The 19,440-nt window shown below is 37.8% G+C and overlaps 1 protein-coding gene across 1 annotated transcript; it reads left to right on the forward strand.

The window, feature by feature from the left end:
* Positions 1-12,456: 12,456 nt before the first annotated feature.
* LOC144958968 (C-type lectin 37Db-like) lies at positions 12,457-12,873 on the forward strand (the record flags this gene model as incomplete). Its single annotated transcript, XM_078891269.1, has 1 exon — positions 12,457-12,873. A coding segment is annotated over one exon (417 nt), but the record flags the coding sequence as incomplete, so codon positions are not given.
* Between the last annotated feature and the right edge of the window lie 6,567 nt (positions 12,874-19,440).

Consider the following 19,440-nt stretch of genomic DNA (forward strand, 5'->3'; position numbering starts at 1 on the left):
TCTTCTTCTTCTTCTTCTTCTTCTTCTTCTTCTTCTTCTTCTCCTTCTTCTTCTTCTTCTTCTTTCTTCTTCTTCTTCTTCTTCTTCTTCTTCTTCTTCTTCTTCTTCTTCTTCTTCTTCTTCTTCTTCTTCTTCTTTTCTTCTTCTTCTTCTTCTTCTTCTTCTTCTTCTTCTTCTTCTTCTTCTTCTTCTTCTTCTTCTTCTTCTTCTTCTTCTTCTTCTTCTTCTTCTTCTTCTTCTCTACTACTACTACTACTACTACTACTACTACTACTACTACTACTACTACTATTACTACTACTACACTTACTACTACTACACATTACTAGGTACTACTACTACTACTACTAACTACTACTACTACTACTACTACTACTACTACTACTACTACTACTACTACTACTACTACTACTACTACTACTACTACTACTACTACTACTACTACTACTACTACTGACTACTACTACTACTCTGCTGCTACTACTAACTACTACTACTACTACTACTACTACTACTACACTACTACTACTACACTACTACTACAACTACTACTTACTACTACTACTACTACTACTACTACTCTACTATACTACACTACTACTACTACTACTACTACTACTACTACTACTACTACTACTACTACTACTATACACTAACTACTACTACTACTACTACTACTACTACTACTACTACTATACTACTACTACTACTACTACTACTATACTACTACTACTACTACTACTACTACTACTACTACTACTACTACTACTACTACTACTACTACTTACTACTACTACTACTACTACTACTACTACTACTACTACTACTACTACTACTACTACTACTACTACTACTACTACACTCTACTACTACTACTACTACTACTACTACTACTACTACTACTACTACTACTACTACTACTACTACCACTACTACTACTACTACTACTACTACTACTACTACTACTACTACTACTACTACTACTACTACTACTACTACTACTACTACTACTACTATTATGGACACGGTCGGAGACACAACACCATCCAAAAATCAGTGCTAGAGGAAAAAGTAGCCGGCAGAAAGGCACGATGGTGGAGGGCAGGAGGCAGACATGACTATTACTAAGGGAAATAATTCAACTAAAGATTCACTCTTCTCATAATACAAGAGTTACTTCTCCCGACTTCAAGCAAGTACTAGCGGAATAGGGAAGAAACGTGTGTTGTCAAAAAACAAATTTCCCGGATTAGGGAAGAAAAGTGAGATGTGCGGCTATGCCTACCAAAAAAAAAACAAACAAAAAAACCCAAACACCCCCCCCCCTCCACCAAAAAAATAAAGAATAAAAAACCCAAAACAAAAAAAAAAAACAAAAAAAAAGAAATTTATAAAAAAACAACCAAAAATACAAACAACTGGTTCATATCTCGTTGGAAGTGTAAAACTACTCTTTCAGGGGACTGAATTCATACCTTTTGTAAATTGTCTTCTGGTCTGAGAGTGATGGCATCTTATTTTCTTGGGCAGACACGACTATTACTAAGGGAAATAATTCAACTAAAGATTCACTCTTCTCCTAATACAAGAATTATTTTTTCCTGACTTGCAGGCAAGTACTAGCGGATTAGGGAAGAAAAGTGAGATGTGCGGCGATGTGGTCTAGTGGTATGACACTAGCTTTCGGATCGGAAGGTCCTGGGGTTCGAACCTCGCGCTCGGCGCATAGTTGAGTCCTTGGAAAAGGCTCTTTACTCACTTTCTCTCACCGTACTCAGGTGTAAAATGAGTACCTGGATGTTAACATCGTTGTCTTTGTCCGAAAAATTGTAACATCGCCTAACAGGCGGCATGTCCCGTCCTACATGTTAACTGTTGCTGTTGACTAGGGACCCATTGTAAAGCACTTTGAGCACATTTAGTGGATATTGCCCTATATAAAGCTCAATTTTATTATTTATTATTATGTAAAAAAAAAAAAAAAAAAAAAACAAAAAAAAAAAAAACAACCCAAAAAACAACAAAAACCTACCAAAAAAAAAACAAACAAAAAAACCCAAACACCCCCCCCCCCACCAAAAAAATAAAGAATAAAAAACCCAAAACAAATCAAAAAAAAAAAAAAAAAAGAGATTTATAAAAAAACAACCAAAAATACAAACAACTGGTTCATATCTCTTTGGAATGAAATATTTTAAATAACTAAGTCTTTCCAGAGGAGGGACTTTTTTTCTAAATATATTGACGTAATAGATCATTCTGTCTCTGTACATTATGTTTCGTTTACAAAAAATTGTTGTCAGTACTGCATCAGTCCACCTCGCTTTTCTTTCAGTTTGGGTTTTTGCGTATAAAATACATTGTATTGTCAATAAATAATACACCTTATCAATTATCATTTTTTGAATAATAATAATAATATAATAATAATAATATAATAATAATAATAATAATATAATAATAATAATAAATAATATAATAATATAATGATAATAATAATAATAATAATAATAATAATAATAATAATAATAATAATAATAATATAAAATAATAATAATAATAATAATAATAATAATAATAATAATAATAATAATAATAATAATAATAATAATAATAATAATAATAATAATAATAATATAATAATAATAATAATAATAATAATAATAATAATAATAATAATAATAATAATAATAAATATAATAATAATAATATAATATATAATAAATAATAAATATAATAATAATAATATATAATAATAATAATAATAATAAATAATAATAATAATAAACAATAATAATAATAATAATAATAATAAAAATTTTAATAATTAATAATAATAATAATAATAATAATAATAATAATAATAATAATAATAATAATAATAATAATAATAATAATAATAATAATAATAATAATAATAATAATAATAATAATAATAATAATAATAATAATAATAATAATAATAATAATAATAATATATTACTTTATTCATCCAACAAAATGGAAAATCGTTTACAGATGTGGCATGCATGAAAATGTATAAACACAAAGTTGAGAATCTATGGTGACAATGTGTGTGTATATATATATATATATATATATATATATATATATATATATATATATATATATATATATATATATAATATATATGCAAATGTACAAAAATGTAAAAATATACAACCAAGAACCAATAGCAACACTTTATATATCAATTTGATAAATTGAAATAGGCCATACCTCTGGCGTTTGGTCCGAATTTGTATATACTCAGAAGAGATGAAAATATACCAACTAATATACGAGTAGCTATGAATACTTTTTTTAAAACATTATATGGAAACAAGAAATATAAAGGCAGATCACCCACGTCAATTCACACTGTCCTGAATAGAGACCTAAAACGCCTTCAAAATAACAAAGAACTAAAATCAAAGGAAGACCTTGAGCTTTGAGCTATTATAAAGCGCAATATCCACTTAATGTGCTCAATGCGCTTTACCAGGGAACCCTGACCAACAGCACCATGTATCATGTAGAACGAGACATGACGCCTGTTAGGCGATATTACAAGTTTTTTTCTTCCGACAGAGACAACGCTGTTAACGACTAGGTACTCATTTTACACCTGAGTACGATGAGAGAATGTGAGTAAGGAGCCATTTCCAAGGACTCAACTATGCGCCGAGCGAGGCTCGAACTCAGGACCTTCCAAACCGAAAGCGAGTGTCATACCACTAGACTACATGGCCGCACTTCTGACATTAGCATCCACAGCAAAAGACCTTGAACTGTGGAAGGAAAAGACAAAGGGGTCTGATTCATGGAGCGACACTATGATAGTCTCGGACTATAACAAAGTCTAAGACTTCGTAGTCCAAGACGCGGGAAAGTCCGAGCCTACGAAAGTAAGCTATTCATAGAGTCAGACTTTGTCCCTGACTATCAAGTCTCTGACTAAGGTGTGCGAAGTCTCAGACTACAGAGGTCAATCTATTTTTAACTGGGGATTCCCCGGGAAAGTAACACATTTCACGTCATAGATATGTGTTACTTTTCCAGCTGCGCATGCGTCATGCAAAGTAGCACGATTAGAGAGGAAGCCGAGTTGTCTCGATCGGATGATTAGGAAGCGAATGGCCTTAAGCTCGTGATATCGTGATGATGCCGGTTTGCTTTATTAACGCCTTTGTGTTTCTTGCTTCGAACCCCCCCCCCTCCCTCCCACCACCAGAGAGGCGGCTATGTGGTCTTGCGGTATGACACTCGCTTTCGGATCGGAAGGTCCTGGACTCGAGCCACGCTCGGCGCATAGTTGAGTCCTTGGATAAGGCTCTTTACTCACATTCATTTTATTTATTCTAAGGAGACCTCTAGACGTAACTATGTGCTCGTCTATGTGGTCTAGTGGTATGACACTCGCTTTCGGTTCGGAAGGTCCTGGGTTCGAGCCTCGCGCTCGGCGCATAGTTGAGTCCTTGGAAAAGGCTCTTTACTCACATTCTGTCACCGTACTCAGGTGTAAAATGAGTACCTGGCCATTAACAGCGGTGTCTTTGTCCGAAAAATTGTAATATCGCTTAACAGGCGTTATTTCCCGTCCTACATGTTAAATGTTGCTGTTGACCAGAGACCCCTTGTAAAGCGAAGAAGAAGAAGAAGAAGAAGAAGAAGAAGAAGAAGAAGAAGAAGAAGAAGAAGAAGAAGAGGCGCGGAATACGATCTCTCAATCAAATGTAAATTTTTTTTTAAATTGAGCTTTTTTTTAATAGCGAAATATCCATTAAACGTGCTCAAAGCGCTTTTACAAGAGTCCCTGGCCAACAGCAACATTTAACTTTTAGGACGGGACATGACGCCTGCTAGGCGATATTACAATTTTTTCGGACAGAGACAACGCTATTATCGGCCAGATACTCATTTTACACCTGAGTACGTTGAGAGAATGTGAGTAAAGAGCCTTCTCCAATGACTCAACTATGCGCTGAGCGAGGCTCGAACTCAGGACCTTCCAAACCGAAAGCGAGTGTCATACCACTAGACTACATAGCCGCACTTCTGACATTAGCATCCACAGCAAAAGACCGTGAACTGTAGAAGGAAAAGACAAAGGGGTCTGATTCATGGAGCGAGACTATGATAGTCTCAGACTATAACAAAGTCTGAGACTTCGTAGTCCAAGACTTTGGGAAAGTATAAAACAAGTAGAAAACACTTTTTTTCTGATTAATAATGCATTTTGATAACTTTTCTCAGAAGCGCGGATTACGATTTCTATCTCAATCAAGTGTACTTTCTCACTTCTACGATATTCTTGAACTTCGCCTACGATTCTCCGATCCCACTTTGGGAAGTGAAAAAATCCCCCGATTATTCCCTCACAGAACCATCACTCACGCATCTGAAAATTTCGAACAACAAAAGCCAATAATATACGACAGCCCGGGTCGGGGAGGAGGATCGAATGAACGATATAAACCCGTCTGATATTATATTGTCATAAGATACGTAATATCTGCTAACTTCTATTTGTAACTGCCATAATCATTATTCATCTCATTTAATTAAATTTCATCTTTCTTTTTATTTCATCTTAAACAAATCGTTAATTGTTCTTCATTTTAAAGTAACTAGTAAATTCTGGGGCCTTAATCTACATATCTTTGTTTTATGCATAGTCGAGTAGCTCTTTACTCACTTGAGACCTTGACAACGTAAAAAAAAAACCCGATTATTCCCTCACAGAACCATCACTCAGGCACCTTCACATTTCGAACTACAAAAGCCAACATTATACGGCCCGGATCGGGGAGGATCGAATGAACGATATAAAGTCTGTTTTAATTACAGTATCGATACCCTGCGTTGTTCCAGACAATACAGATATTCAGCAGAAAAAAAATCTTGTTTTTTGAAAAAGCAAACAAACTCCCAGTAAATCTTCAAAGACCGATCCAGGCATCCGTGAATATCGAATTATTCTATAATATTTTATCAGATTCATCTTTCCAATAATAGATAATTTTACGAAGTTAATTGGCGAATATCGATTTTTACAATTGCATACTATTTCTCGCACGGTTGATTCCAAATAGAAATGGAGATGGGTGTGTTTCCGGCAAACAAAGACTTTACATGGCGCAAAACAATGGTTTAAAATAATGTAAGATTCCAAACACAATCTTTTTTATGTTTACAAATGTCAGAATTTTAGATTTATTTTTTACAATATTAAGGGCTTGATTTATCGAACCTGTCAAAACACAGCCACTCAGATATGGACGCAATCAGTTGTTTCGCGGCACTCTGAAAAGGAAAACACATGACATTGTGTAGATATGGACGCAATCAGTTGTTTCGCGGCACTCTGAAAAGGAAAACACATGACATTGTGTAGATATGGACGCAATCAGTTGTTTCTCGGCACTCTGAAAATGGAAAAACACATTTTGGCCTAATAACTGGTCTTTCAAATATCGATCGATAAAAACAAACCTCATCTTGTTCAAAACCCTCAAACCTGAGACTTCCTTTAAAAACTTCCTTGACTTCCCAGAATTGAGAGTTTGATAAGATTTGGATCATTTTAATACACCGATATTTGAAGGACGAGATTGTTGGCCAACCTTTTAAATTATGTGATTTATTTATAAAGTACGACGGAATTGTTGCTGACTGTAATAAAAATACAAATAGATAAATAAAACAATATGATCTGACAACTTCATACCTCTGTGAAGTAGGGAAGAAATGTGTGATGACTAAAAAACTGGTTCCTATCTCATTGGAAGTGTATAAAGAGGACTGAATACATACCTTGTGTAAATATCTCCAGGTTTCAGAACGATGCTATCTTATTTTGTAGTCTATATAGATATGTTCTGGTCGTCAATAATTCATGTCATCCATCACCATTGCTCTTCTACGTCCCGTATTTGTGACCCTTCGCCTCAAAACGGTATTAAGTCGGGTTGGTTAAGATGTTGAAAATTGAATTTATAGCCAGAAATATCAGACTTGTGTTGAGTTTGTATTTTTTAGGAGAATGGATACCATATTTTAGGGTGCTAATGCCAACGATTAATATTTTTGACCAGTTTCACATTAAAGTCGGCTTTTAAGCTGGTTCGTTCCGACATAATACCGTTTTGAGACGATGGGTCACATTTCTCAGAATCTGCATATACATCCGTGTACTGAAATAGTTATTCCACATAATTTATAGTAATACTTCGGAGGACTCTAGTAACTATTTTTGTGTTAGTGGGATGTGAAGTTTTGGGGAAAATCCTGAAAATGACTGGTAAGGAAAGAGTTTCATGATGTACGAAAGAAATTTGTATGAGAAAAATGTTGGTTGTATCGTATCGAATGTGATGATTTTCCTATAGATAGTTCGAAGATGACGTTGTTATTGATTTTTGCAATCCGCGTTTATGAGTAATGCTCACTGAACTGTATTAACCTGACTATAAACGTTCATGGATACTTGTGTATCCATGAACGTTTATAGTCAGGTTAATACAGTTCAGTGAGCATTACTCAAAATTAATACAGTTCAGTGAGCATTACTCATAAACGTGGATGGCAAAAAACAATAACAAAGACCTGAGTGACGTCATCTTCGAACTATCTATAGTTAGTAAGGAGAGGGTTAAAGCTATAATATTCATTTTTTCTTTATTACTTAATATAACAGTAAAAGGATTTTATTGAACACAACAATATCATGGCGTCCTCATTCATTCTCAAGTGTGTAAGTTTCCTTTTGATGTTTCCTCGTGGAATGTACGGAGGATTTACAGCTGGAATTTTTGAGGAGATTTCCATATTTGGAACACATTTGGTCGCCAGTGACACGAAAATTTTCAAGGCAGTCTCCATCATGTCTTGTGCCTTGGCGTGTCTGAGTGAGATAGGACAGTTACAATCTTGTCTGGCATTTGCGTATCACCCCTTGGACAAGACCTGTGATTTTTACAAGACGGAATACCGTGGTTTCAGTCATTTGACCACCCGCGTGTTCTAGTTCAAAGGTATGGATGTAGTTCAATTTATATAATATACAGAATAAAAAAAATATCTGAAATGAAGAATGTATCAATAACGATGAGAGAGGATAGATTGAAATGGTTCGGTCATGTTAAGAGACGAGAGAGGGAGTACGTGGGAAGGAAAGTATTGGACTTCCAATTAGCGGGAAAGAGGGAAAAGGGACGCCCAAAGGCTAGATGGTGGGATAAGTTCTAGGAAGGATGGGAAGGTCCTGGGTTCGAGCCTCGCGCTCGGCGCATAGTTGAGTAGTAGTAGTAGCGTATGGCTACACCTCCAGATTATGTTTGTCGATCCATGATATCAGGTCATCACCGGCTTCAAAGATCGTTTCATACCCACCTTCTAATTTTGTTACTGGGCATTGCAGGACCAGATGATCGATGGTTTGACGTGCCCCTTTGCAGTATTGGCAGATTGGTGAGTCAATGAGTCTCCATCGATAGAGGCTTTCTTTACTGCGGCCATGGTTGGTTCTAAGTCGGTTCGCGGTGACCCAGTGTTTTCTTTTTGCTGTTTTATAGTCAGGAAGGCGCAGAGTGGGGTTGGTAATGAATTGTCCATTTTTTGGCAGGTTTAATTGCCATTCATTGGTCCAGGCAGTGGTGATGTCAAGGTTTTCTATTCCAGATTTGTGGAAGGGTCTTCTGGACTTAAGTTGATTTGTTTGTGGGGCGTCTTTTACTATTTTTGTCAGGGGGGTATTTATTGCCAATATTGAGTGGGCCTTGTTTAGCTCTTTTTGATTTGACAGTGCTATTCTTAGGTGTGGAGGGGCAATTGCGCTGGTAACTGGGAGTCATTGTGTTGGTGTGGTTTTTATACAACCGCCTATCACTCGCATGTTGCCTCTTAATTTGGTGTCAAGTTTGTTTGTATGTGAGCTCCTTGTCCATACTGGGGCACAATACTCAGCCGCACTATAGCAGAGTCCAAGCGTTGTTGTCCTCAATACTGTTTGGGATGCTCCCCATGATGTGCCAGCAACTTTTCTGAGAAGGCAGTTTCGTTTTTCGACTTTATTTGCACAGTTCTCGAGATGTTTTATGTACGTTAGTTGTCTGTCTAAAGTGACTCCAAGATATTTGGGGTTATCGTCGTTTGGTAGTATTGTGTTACCGACATTTACTTGGAGGGGTTTATTTGCCATTTGGTTGTTCAGGTGGAAAATTGTGGCCACTGATTTGGTGGTGTTCATTCTTAAGTACCATTTATCAAAGTAACTTTTGAGGGTTGGGGTGTCATGGTTCAATTCGTTTTCAATTTCTTTCCAGTTTTTTGATTGGCAAGTGAGAGCCCAATCATCTGCGTAGCCAAGTTGTTGTGATCTTGTTTTTGGCATGTCACTGATGTAAACATTAAATAATGTTGGTGCAATGACTGAGCCCTGTGGTACAACATTTCTTATTTTATAGGCTTTACTTTTGTTTGCCCCTAGAAATACATGGAAGTGTCTAGTGCTGGTCATATTTGAGAGAATCTTTAATATTGTCTTACAAGGGATGGCTTTTGCTAGTTTATACATTAGTCCTGTTGTCCAGACGGTGTCATACGCAGCGGAAAGGTCTATCAGTACTGCTCCAGTTTTTAGTCCCTTCTCGAAACCAGACTCTATGTGTGTTGTTAATGCAAGGACTTGTTCTGTTGTTCCTCTGTTTGGCATGAAACCTGCTTGTTCGACAGGTATGACTGGGTCGATGTATGGGGTGATTCTTGTTAGAATAATTCTTTCTAAAAGTTTATACAGGCAGATGAGGAGGGAGATGGGTCTGTAGCTGGATGGTTCTGTTGTGGGTTTGCCAGGTTTTAGTATTGCAATCACTTTGGCGTGTTTCCAGATTTTTGGGTAGGTGCCCTTTTCTATGATATCAGTCATTGTCTCTGCTAGCCACCGAATTCCCTCTGGACCCAGATGGGTTATCATATCAGGGTATATTCCATCAATACCAGCAGCCTTACCGTTTTTTACATGTTTGATGGCCTGTTCTATTTCTTGACATGTCACAGGAATGGATAAGAAAATACCAGTATTGGGTTGCGTAGTTAGTATTTTCTGGTATTCTTTGTTGATATAATATTTTTCAAATTTTTTATTTGGCTTGTGTTGTCCACTTTTCTTGATTTCTTTGGCAATAGCATCTACCTTGATAGGTGCAGCGCTTTTTGATTGGGGTGGAGTTGGATCAAGTTTTTTAATGGTTTGCCATGCGTGTCTGCTTGAATGGCTCATGTCTAAGCCTTCGACCACTTCTATCCATCTTTTTCTTCGGTTCTCTTCAAGTGATTGTAATAGTTCTTCAGCTGTGCTTTGATCCTGTGTTCTTTCATATTCTTCCAGGAGATGTTGACTCTGTTCTGACCAGCACGGTATATAGCGCTTTCTGAATCTCCTTGGAATTGTTTCTTTTTGCACATTTTAGAATTAATTTTGTGAACCTGTGTATATTTTCTTGTTTAGGTTCTATTTTTTTTACAGATCTTGTCTATTTCTTTTGAGAATTCCTGCCAGTGGGCTTTTCTGAAATTCCATCGAGGAGATGGTAGGGAATTCATCATTGGCAATTTAATGCCTGTTGTGAGGATGATGGGGCGATGATGGACGCATAGTTGAGTCCTTGGAAAAGACTCTTTACTCACATTCTCTCACCGTACTCATTGGTAAAATGAGTACCTGGCCGTTAACAGCGTTGTCTTTGTCCGAAAAATTGTAATATCGCCTAACAGGCGTCATATCCCGTCCTACATGTTAAATGCTGCTGTTGACCAGGGACCCTTTGTAAAGCGCTTTGAGCACATTTAGTGGATAATGCGCTATATAAAGCTTAATTTTAAAAATAAGGTAAAGGATGATATGAAAGAACTGGGCCTAGAGGAAGATGATGCTCAGAACCGATATGCACGTAGATTCAATATGCGGGATAAGCTGAAAAAAGAAGAAGAAAGAAAAAGAAGAAGAAGAAGAAGAAGAAGAAGAAGAAGAAGAAGATGAAGAAGAAGAAGAAGAAGAAGAAGAAGAAGAAGAAGAAGAAGAAGAAGAAGAAGAAGAAGAAGAAGAAGAAGAAGAAGAAGAAGAAGAAAAGAAGAAGAAGAAGAAGAAGAAGAAAAAAGAAGAAGAAGAAGAAGAAGAAGAAGAAGAAGAAGAAGAAGAAGAAGAAGAAGAAGAAGAAGAAGAAGAAAAGAAGAAGAAGAAGAAGAAGAAGAAGAAGAAGAAGAAGAAGAGAAGAAGAAGAAGAAGAAAAAAGAAGAAGAAGAAGAAGAAGAAGAAGAAGAAGAAGAAGAAGAAGAAGAAGAAGAAGAAGAAGAAGAAGAAGAAGAAGAAGAAGAAGAAGAAGAAGAAGAAGAAGAAGAAGAAGAAGAAGAAAAGAAGAAAGAAGAAGAAAAGAAGAAGAAGAAGAAGAAGAAGAAGAAGAAGAAGAAAAAGAAGAAGAAGAAGAAGAAGAAGAAGAAGAAGAAGAAGAGAAGAAGAAGAAGAAGAAGAAGAAGAAGAAGAAGAAGAAGAAGAAGAAGAAGAAGAAGAAGAAGAAGAAGAAGAAGAAGAAGAAGAGAAGAAGAAGAAGAAGAAGAAGAAGAAGAAGAAGAAGAAGAAGAAGAAGAAGAAGAAGAAGAAGAAGAAGAAGAAGAAGAAGAAGAAGAAGAAGAAGAAGAAGAAGAAGAAGAAGAAGAAGAAAGAAGAGAAGAAGAAGAGAGGAGGAGGAGGAGGAGGAGGAGGAGAAGAAGAAGAAGAAGAAGAAGAAGAAGAAGAAGAAGAAGAAGAAGAAGAAGAAGACAGAATACAGAAAGTAGTCTTTTAGAGTGATTGGGCCCGTAGAGCTGGTTATTTTCTGAAATGGACAATAGCAATTGCTTGCTACCATTGGATCTACGCTAGTCTTTCGCACAGTACTTTCTGCCAGATTTATCAGGCCCAGATACCCAATTAATGCTGATGGGCAGGGGGTTGAAGGGGAGGGGGAGGGGTTGGAAAAAAATTCAACTTCACCCGGAATCGATCTGTAATCGATCCTGGGTTCGAATCTTGCTCTGGGTTGTGAATAGTTGAGTCTTTGGAAAAGGCACTTTACTCACATTCTCTCACGGTACTCAAGTGTAAAATGTTAATGAGCATCTGGCAGTTAACAGCGGTGACAAGGTCCGGGAAAAATTGTAAAATCGCCTAACAGGCGTCATATCTCGTCCTTCATTTTAAGTGTCGCTGTTGGATAGTGACCTCTTGTAAAGCAAGCGTTGACCATGTCTGGAAAAAAAATGTAATATCGCCTAACAGGCGTCATGTATCGTCCTTCATTTTAAATGTTGCTGTTGGCTAGGGACACCTTGTAAATCGCTTTGAACACGTTAACCGGATATTGCGCAATATAAATTATCAAGTTTATATTTTTTTAAATGATTTTATTTCGTTGATCTTATTCTCCAGTCACAGACACATTCCACGACATTTCCATCGGTGACAAACACTTCAACATCTACGTGTCCTCTACACTGAAGACCTACGCCGACTCCAGGGCATATTGCAACAAGATCGGGGGGTATCTCATACAGTTTGACTCCCTGGAGGAACGCCAAGCAATGAACACGATCTTGGCCGAGCAGACATTAATATATTTCTATGTGGGAGCCAATGACATTGATGAAGAGGGGCATTGGGTCACCGACAAAGACAACAAACCCTTGGATCTCAGCTTCTGGTCTTGGAGTCTAAACGCTCCCGGCAACTCTTACAAGGATGAACATTGTGCCATCATTGAAAGTTATCTGCCAAACAATATGGATGACGTCCCTTGCGAATATGAATCTGCATTCATATGTGAAAGAGATGGCTAATTTTCTTCTCTTCCCCCCCCCCCCAACCCACCCCATCAATCCTTTCATGATTTGATGAAGGGTGACCCACCGGATTTATCGTTAAGTTATAGATAGAATGAAGATGACGTCACTCGAGTCATTGTTATTGTGTTTTGCCATCCGCGTTTATGAGTAATGCTCACTAAACTGTATTAACCAGACTATAAACGTTCATCTTTACACACAGTTTTGTGTGTTGGTACGTTATACTTCCGGATGGCAATGTTATGAGCTTCTTATCCAAGCGCATACTGTCTATAGCCTGACGCTGACCAAAAAATGACGTCAAAATGTCAGTCTTTAGCCACAAAAGAAAACAAATCGTGACTTATAATCAATAGTTCAACCAATGGGACCAGTTGTTTCCATGAGCTCTACTAACGACAACTCACAAGGCTGTGCAAAAACCAAATAATGACGTCAAACTGCCAGTCGTTTGGGGTTTCAGTGTCAGGCTATAACCTTACGAAGGATACGCATTGAGACCCAAAAGGACTGGTCTTTTGACGTCATTATTTGGTTTTTGCACCCCCTAGTGAGTTGTCTTTAGTAGAGCTCATGGAAACAAGTTATTTCATTGGTTGAACTATTGAATACAACTCACGATTTGTTTTCTTTTGTGGCCAAAGACGTGTCTTTTGACGTCATTTTTTTTATCAGTGTCAGGCTATAAGTTAACGAAGTGGGGGCGGGGGTGGGGGGGGGGTGGTGGGGTGTGGTTGTTTTATAGAGCAATGGGGAAGAAAAGCGTGATGTCAACCCCCCCCCCCCCCCCCCAAAAAAAAAAAATAAAAACAAAAAACAAAAACCCAACAAAACAACAACAAAATAAACAAACAAAAACAAAACAAAACAAAACAAACTAGTTCCTATTTCATTGGAAGTGTAAAACCATTCTTCATGAGGATAAAATATCACGACTTTTCTTCCATATTTCTTCCACCCAGCCCCTACCATTTGAGTTTTCCACTTTGTAAACAGAAAAGGGGGTGAGGGGGGGGGTATCCTAGAGACCAATGGGTAAGAAAAGTTTGATGTCAAAAATAAAAACGGGTTCCTATTTCATTGGAAGTGTAAAACCATTCTTCATGAGGACTAGATGCCAGGACTTTTCTTCCCTATGTAATTTCTCCCCCCCCCCCCCTTATCATTTTGTGAAGGGTTTCCCACTTTGTAAACAGAAAAGGGGGTGAGGGGGGGGGTATCCTAGAGACCAATGGGTAATAAAAGTTTGATGTCAAAAATAAAAACTGGTTCCTAATTCATGGGAAGTGTAAAACCATTCTTCATGAGGACTAGATGCCAGGACTTTTCTTCCCTATGTAATTTCTCTCCCCCCCCCTATCATTTTGTGAAGGGTTTCCCACTTTGTAAACAAGAAGGGGAGGGTGGTGGGGGTGGGAAATATCCTATTGAGCATTAGGGTTCAATAGTCGTGACGTCACTTCCCTCGTAATGACGCATAGTAACTGGTTCTAAACTATCGGAACAATGGCGGACGCCATTACCTCTATCACCGCCGTTATGAAATACTTCTCCGATGAGAATAAAATTGTAGTCAGAGGAGAAAAACAATATAAATCTGATCATGTTTTGACTTTTATATATTCTGATCACATGACATGTAAAAAAGTTCGAGCCATCATGAAGAATAAAGAGTAAGATTTTCTGTTAGAACCAAGCTGTTGGTTTCTGGGCGGACGTGACATCAGACTGTTGAATCCTATTGTGACAGTGAAAACTGAATATATCAAATATTATATATATATATATATATATATATATATATATATATATATAAATATATATATATATATTTATATATATATATATATATATATATATATATATATATACACACACACACACACATATATATATATATATAAAATAATTCTAGTATAATTATGATCAACTTCTACAATATTGTTTTGAGCATTCGCTCTCCTCAGGAAGTGAAAGTAAAAGTAGATTGTTGTGTTCTTCGTAGGTTTTCGACCTTGCTGTTGTCTTCTGTTGTAATGTCAAGTGTCGTAAATGGTTTATTTCTTGCACTCTGCTCGTATATTTTTGTCAAGTCATCATCATCCATTATGGCTTGTCTCCACGAATCACGATCCTCTGCGGTGCGCGTGAAATCTGTGTTACTTTTTAAGTCACATTTGGCCATTCTTGGGTTATTTAGATAAGTCATTCTTTGTCTTCCTCTAGCCCTCTTTCCTTCGATCATCCCAGATGTTACCAACTTTTCTATTCCGTCTCTTCTCCACACATGTCCCAGAAACCGTAACTGTCTCTTTCTGATGTTATCGATCAAGTATTCTTCCCTTTCTCACCTTCTCCAACACTTCCTCGTTCGTACACCTGTCTGTCCATGATACCCTCAACATTCTTCTATACATCCACATCTCAAATGCCTCTAACCTCATTCTTTGTCAAGCGTCCACGTTTCACAACCGTATAAAAGGGTACTTCTATATACTTTGTCAAGTAAATGTGTGTATTCCTTAGGGGTGAGTGTGTAGAAATTAGTGGGTTTATCAGCGGCGACGCAAACATTGTGCGGCTATGTGGTCTAGTGGTATGACACTCGCTTTCGGATCGGAAGGTCCTGGGTTCGAGCCTCGCGCTCGGCGCATAGTTGAGTCCTTGGAAAAGGCTCTTTACTCACATTCTCTCACCGTACTCAGGTGTAAAATGAGTACCTGGCCGTTAACAGCGTTGTCTTTGTCCGAAAAATTGTAATGTCGCCTAACAGGCCTTATGTCCCGTCCTACATGTTAAATGTTGCTGTTGACCAGGGACCCCTTGTAAAGCGCTTTGAGCACGTTTAGTGGATATTGCGCTACATAAAAGCTCAATTTAAAAAAAAAAAAACAAACATTGGGGTCTTGATGTATTGATCGTATGTCTTGTTTTAGTTTGTTTTGGAACTTACGTCTTCATACAGACATAGAAACAAATACCTTTAATGTAATTACGAACCACCATATCCGCGAAGCCAAAAAAAACAAACAAACAATAATCGCAACAATCTACTTTCATTTTCACTTCCTGATGAGAGCGAATGCTCGAAACAATATTGTAGATGTTGATCATAATTATACGTTAACTATTTTATGAATAGCTCCTTTTATCAAAAAGTTTGAGTACTATTATTTCTTGTTTTTTGTTTTTACAATATATATATTGTTCTTTTATGAAGCTATTTAATTCATTTTTGTAATCTTACTTGTATTGTTAGCTCTATCAACAATGGCTTATGTGGCTTATGTGGCTCTAACCGTAATGTGTCAACATAAACAAGACATTAATATTATGAAATAGGGAACAACAGTGTGATATCAAAACACTGGTTCCAATCTCATTCGAAGTGTAAAACCAATTCTCTGAATACAAATCCAACGGGTTTATTCTTGGGGTGTTTGTATTTTTTTCTTTTTGGGGGGCGGGGATGGGGGAGGGGGGGGGTGGGGGTGGGGTCAAAATTTTTATCCTAACATACGGAGAAAACACAAAAATTGTTCGAGAAGGGTTCGAGTCATTTTGCAGGGGTCAACGTTGATGATATTTTCATTGATTTTTACAACGAGTACAAATTAATTTTTCGAAACAAAATTAAACGAAACGCAGATCTTTATTGGTAATCAAAAGAAAACAATTAATTAAATTTGTTACGCGTTTAACATGTTGTTGTTAAACGTTAATATCGTGTGGCTCAGCAAGTGTGGTGTCACGCCTTGTCACATAGGTTGTGGGGTTGGATCTTGGCGTAGCCATCGTAAAGTTATAGCCTGACACTCACGCAAGAAGCCTGGTGCGAGGAATGGAAAAGGAATAAACCAACAGGAAGGGGAACTAATTGAAGATCCCTGTAAAGGTCTCCCAGGTCTACAGGATCAACCAAAAAAATACTGGGTAGCTGCAAATAGACTACGGTCAAAACATACAAGAACAGCTGCCAACATGCACAAATAGGGGCTTCAAGAATCACCAACATGCCCAAAGTACAACCAAGCACCACAAGATGCAAACCACCTCGTACTAGATTGCCCAGAGACAAAACTTGAAGGGGGATTTGAAACCATCAACAAATGTTATGATTTCTTCAGAACCTGGATTAATTAAGTGTAGCCGAACGATACTACTACTACTAGTCTGACACTGGCCAAAAAATGACGTCAAAAGACAACAAATCGTGAGTTGTAGTCAATAATTCAACCAATGGGATCACTTGTTTCCTTGAGCTTTACTAACGACAACTCACTAGACGCTACACAAACCTAAAAAATAACGTCAAACTGCCAGTCCTAGAGGGTTCTAGTGTCAGGCTATAATATGTTAACGATGGCTACGATCGTAGCCATTGTAAACTCATAGCCTGACATTGACCAAAAAATGACGTCAAAAGACAAGTCTTTGGCTGCAAAAGAAAACAAATCGTGAGTTATATTCATTAGGTCAACCAATGGGATCACTTGTTTCCTTGAGCTCTACGAAATACAACTCACTGTACGCTGCACAAACCTAAAAAATGATGACAAAGTATAAGTCCTGGCCGGTTCTTGTGTTGGGCTATATGTTAACGATGGCTACGCTAGAACCATAGTCATCGTAAACTGACACTAACCAAAAATGATGTCAAAAGAACAGTCTTTGGCTGCAAAAGAAAACAAATCTTTAGCTGTATTGAACAGTTCAACCAATGGAATAACTTGTTTCCTTAAGCTCTACTAACAACAGATCGCTTGGCTATGTAGAATCCTGAAACTCACGTCAAACTATAAGTCCTAGTGGGTTCTAGGGTAAGGCTATGTGTTAACGATGGCAGCAGCTTCTTATGGTTCACACTATTATGTTATGACGATACCGACACAATCAGCAAAGTCCGGTCCGCATTCGTGCACCGTCGCGAACCCTCCTGGTAGCATCGTCACAACACACCTTTCGACTAGATGCTCTGCCGTCTCGGGTTCTTGCCCACAGCGTGGACATATTGGACAGGAAGTTAGACCCCACCGATGTAACGCACTTGCCGTTAGGCAGCTCCTCGACCGAAGCCGATTCGCAGCTACCCAGTGTCTCCTCTTACTGGTATCAAAGCCTGGCAACTTCTCACCATGCGCTAGAACCGTAGCCATCGTTAACATAATAGCCTGACTCTAGAACCCTCTAGGACTGGCAGTTTGACGTCATTTTTTAGGTTTGTTTAGCGTCTAGTGAGTTGTCGTTAGTAGAGCTCAAGGAAACAAATTATTTCATTGGTTGAACTATTGAATACAACTCACGATTTGTTTTGTTTTCTGGCCAAAGACTGGCGTTTTCACGTCATTGCAGTGTCAGGCTATAACTTTACGATGGCTACGCTAGAACTTTTAGTTTGACGTCATTTTTAGGAGGTCTGCAGCGTCTAATGATAGTCGTTAGTAGAGCTCAAGGAAACAAGTGATTCCATTGGTTGAACTTATGTATACAACTCACGATTTGTTTTCTTTTGTGGCCAAAGACTTGTCTTTTGACGTCATTTTTGGTTAGTGTTAGGCTATAAGTTAACGATGGCTATGGGTAGAATCGTAGCCATCGTTAAGTTATAGCCGGACACTGAAACCCAAAAAGACTGGCATTTTGACGTCATTATTTGGTTTTTGCACCGCCAAGTGAGTTGTCGTTAATAGAGCTCATGGAAACAAGTGGTCCCATTGGTTAAACTATTGAATACAACTCACGATTTGTTTTCTTTTGTGGCAAAAGAGTGGCATTTTGACGTCATTTTTTGGTCAGTGTCAGGCCATAACTTTACGAAGGCCACGCTAGAACTCACTACTGGAACACACAGCTGGAACACGTCATTTTTTAAGGTTTGTGTAGCGTCTTGTAGGTTGTCGTTAGTAGAGCTCAAGGAAACAAGTTATTTCATTGGTTGAACTATTGAATACAACTCACGATTTGTTTTCTTTTTTGGCCAAAGACAAGTCTTTTGACGTCATTTTTTTGGTCATTGTCGGTTAACGATGGCTACGGGTTGAATGTGATGGTCACCGAATTTGGGTTCCATAATGTTCCTGGAAGGAAAAGAAAACAAATCATCAAGTACTCCAAACTTTAGGAATAACATCAATAACGATCATTTCAACTATTAGAAAGAGGATAACCCGATATTTCGGCCACATCAGAAGGCACGACTCACTACAGAAGACCATTGTAGAGGGAAAGATAGAAGGCAAGCGTGGTCGAGGACGAAGAAGGACAAGCTGTCTTGGAAATGTCGCAGCTTACGTAGGAAGCCCCATAAATCAATGTGCGAAACTCGCAGATGAGAGAGAGAGCTGGCGAACCATGATCTCCAACGTCGTGTCCGACATGGAACATCGGTACAGTATAAATGTTCCTAATGTATTCATTCACCATTCGACAAAGGTATGAATGACTACCCGGATATTGGCAGTGAAGATACTGTAAAAGTGATGTTAGCTAACTTACACCGCAACTAGTAGATATGCGATTTTTATACAGCCTACTGGGGAAATAAATGAAACATTTCGAAGT

The sequence above is a fragment of the Berghia stephanieae genome, chromosome 13 (assembly GCF_034508935.2).
Source record: "Berghia stephanieae isolate SIO BIC M18660-M18661 chromosome 13, UCSD_Bste_1.3, whole genome shotgun sequence".
In the NCBI taxonomy this organism is placed as follows: domain Eukaryota; kingdom Metazoa; phylum Mollusca; class Gastropoda; order Nudibranchia; family Aeolidiidae; genus Berghia; species Berghia stephanieae.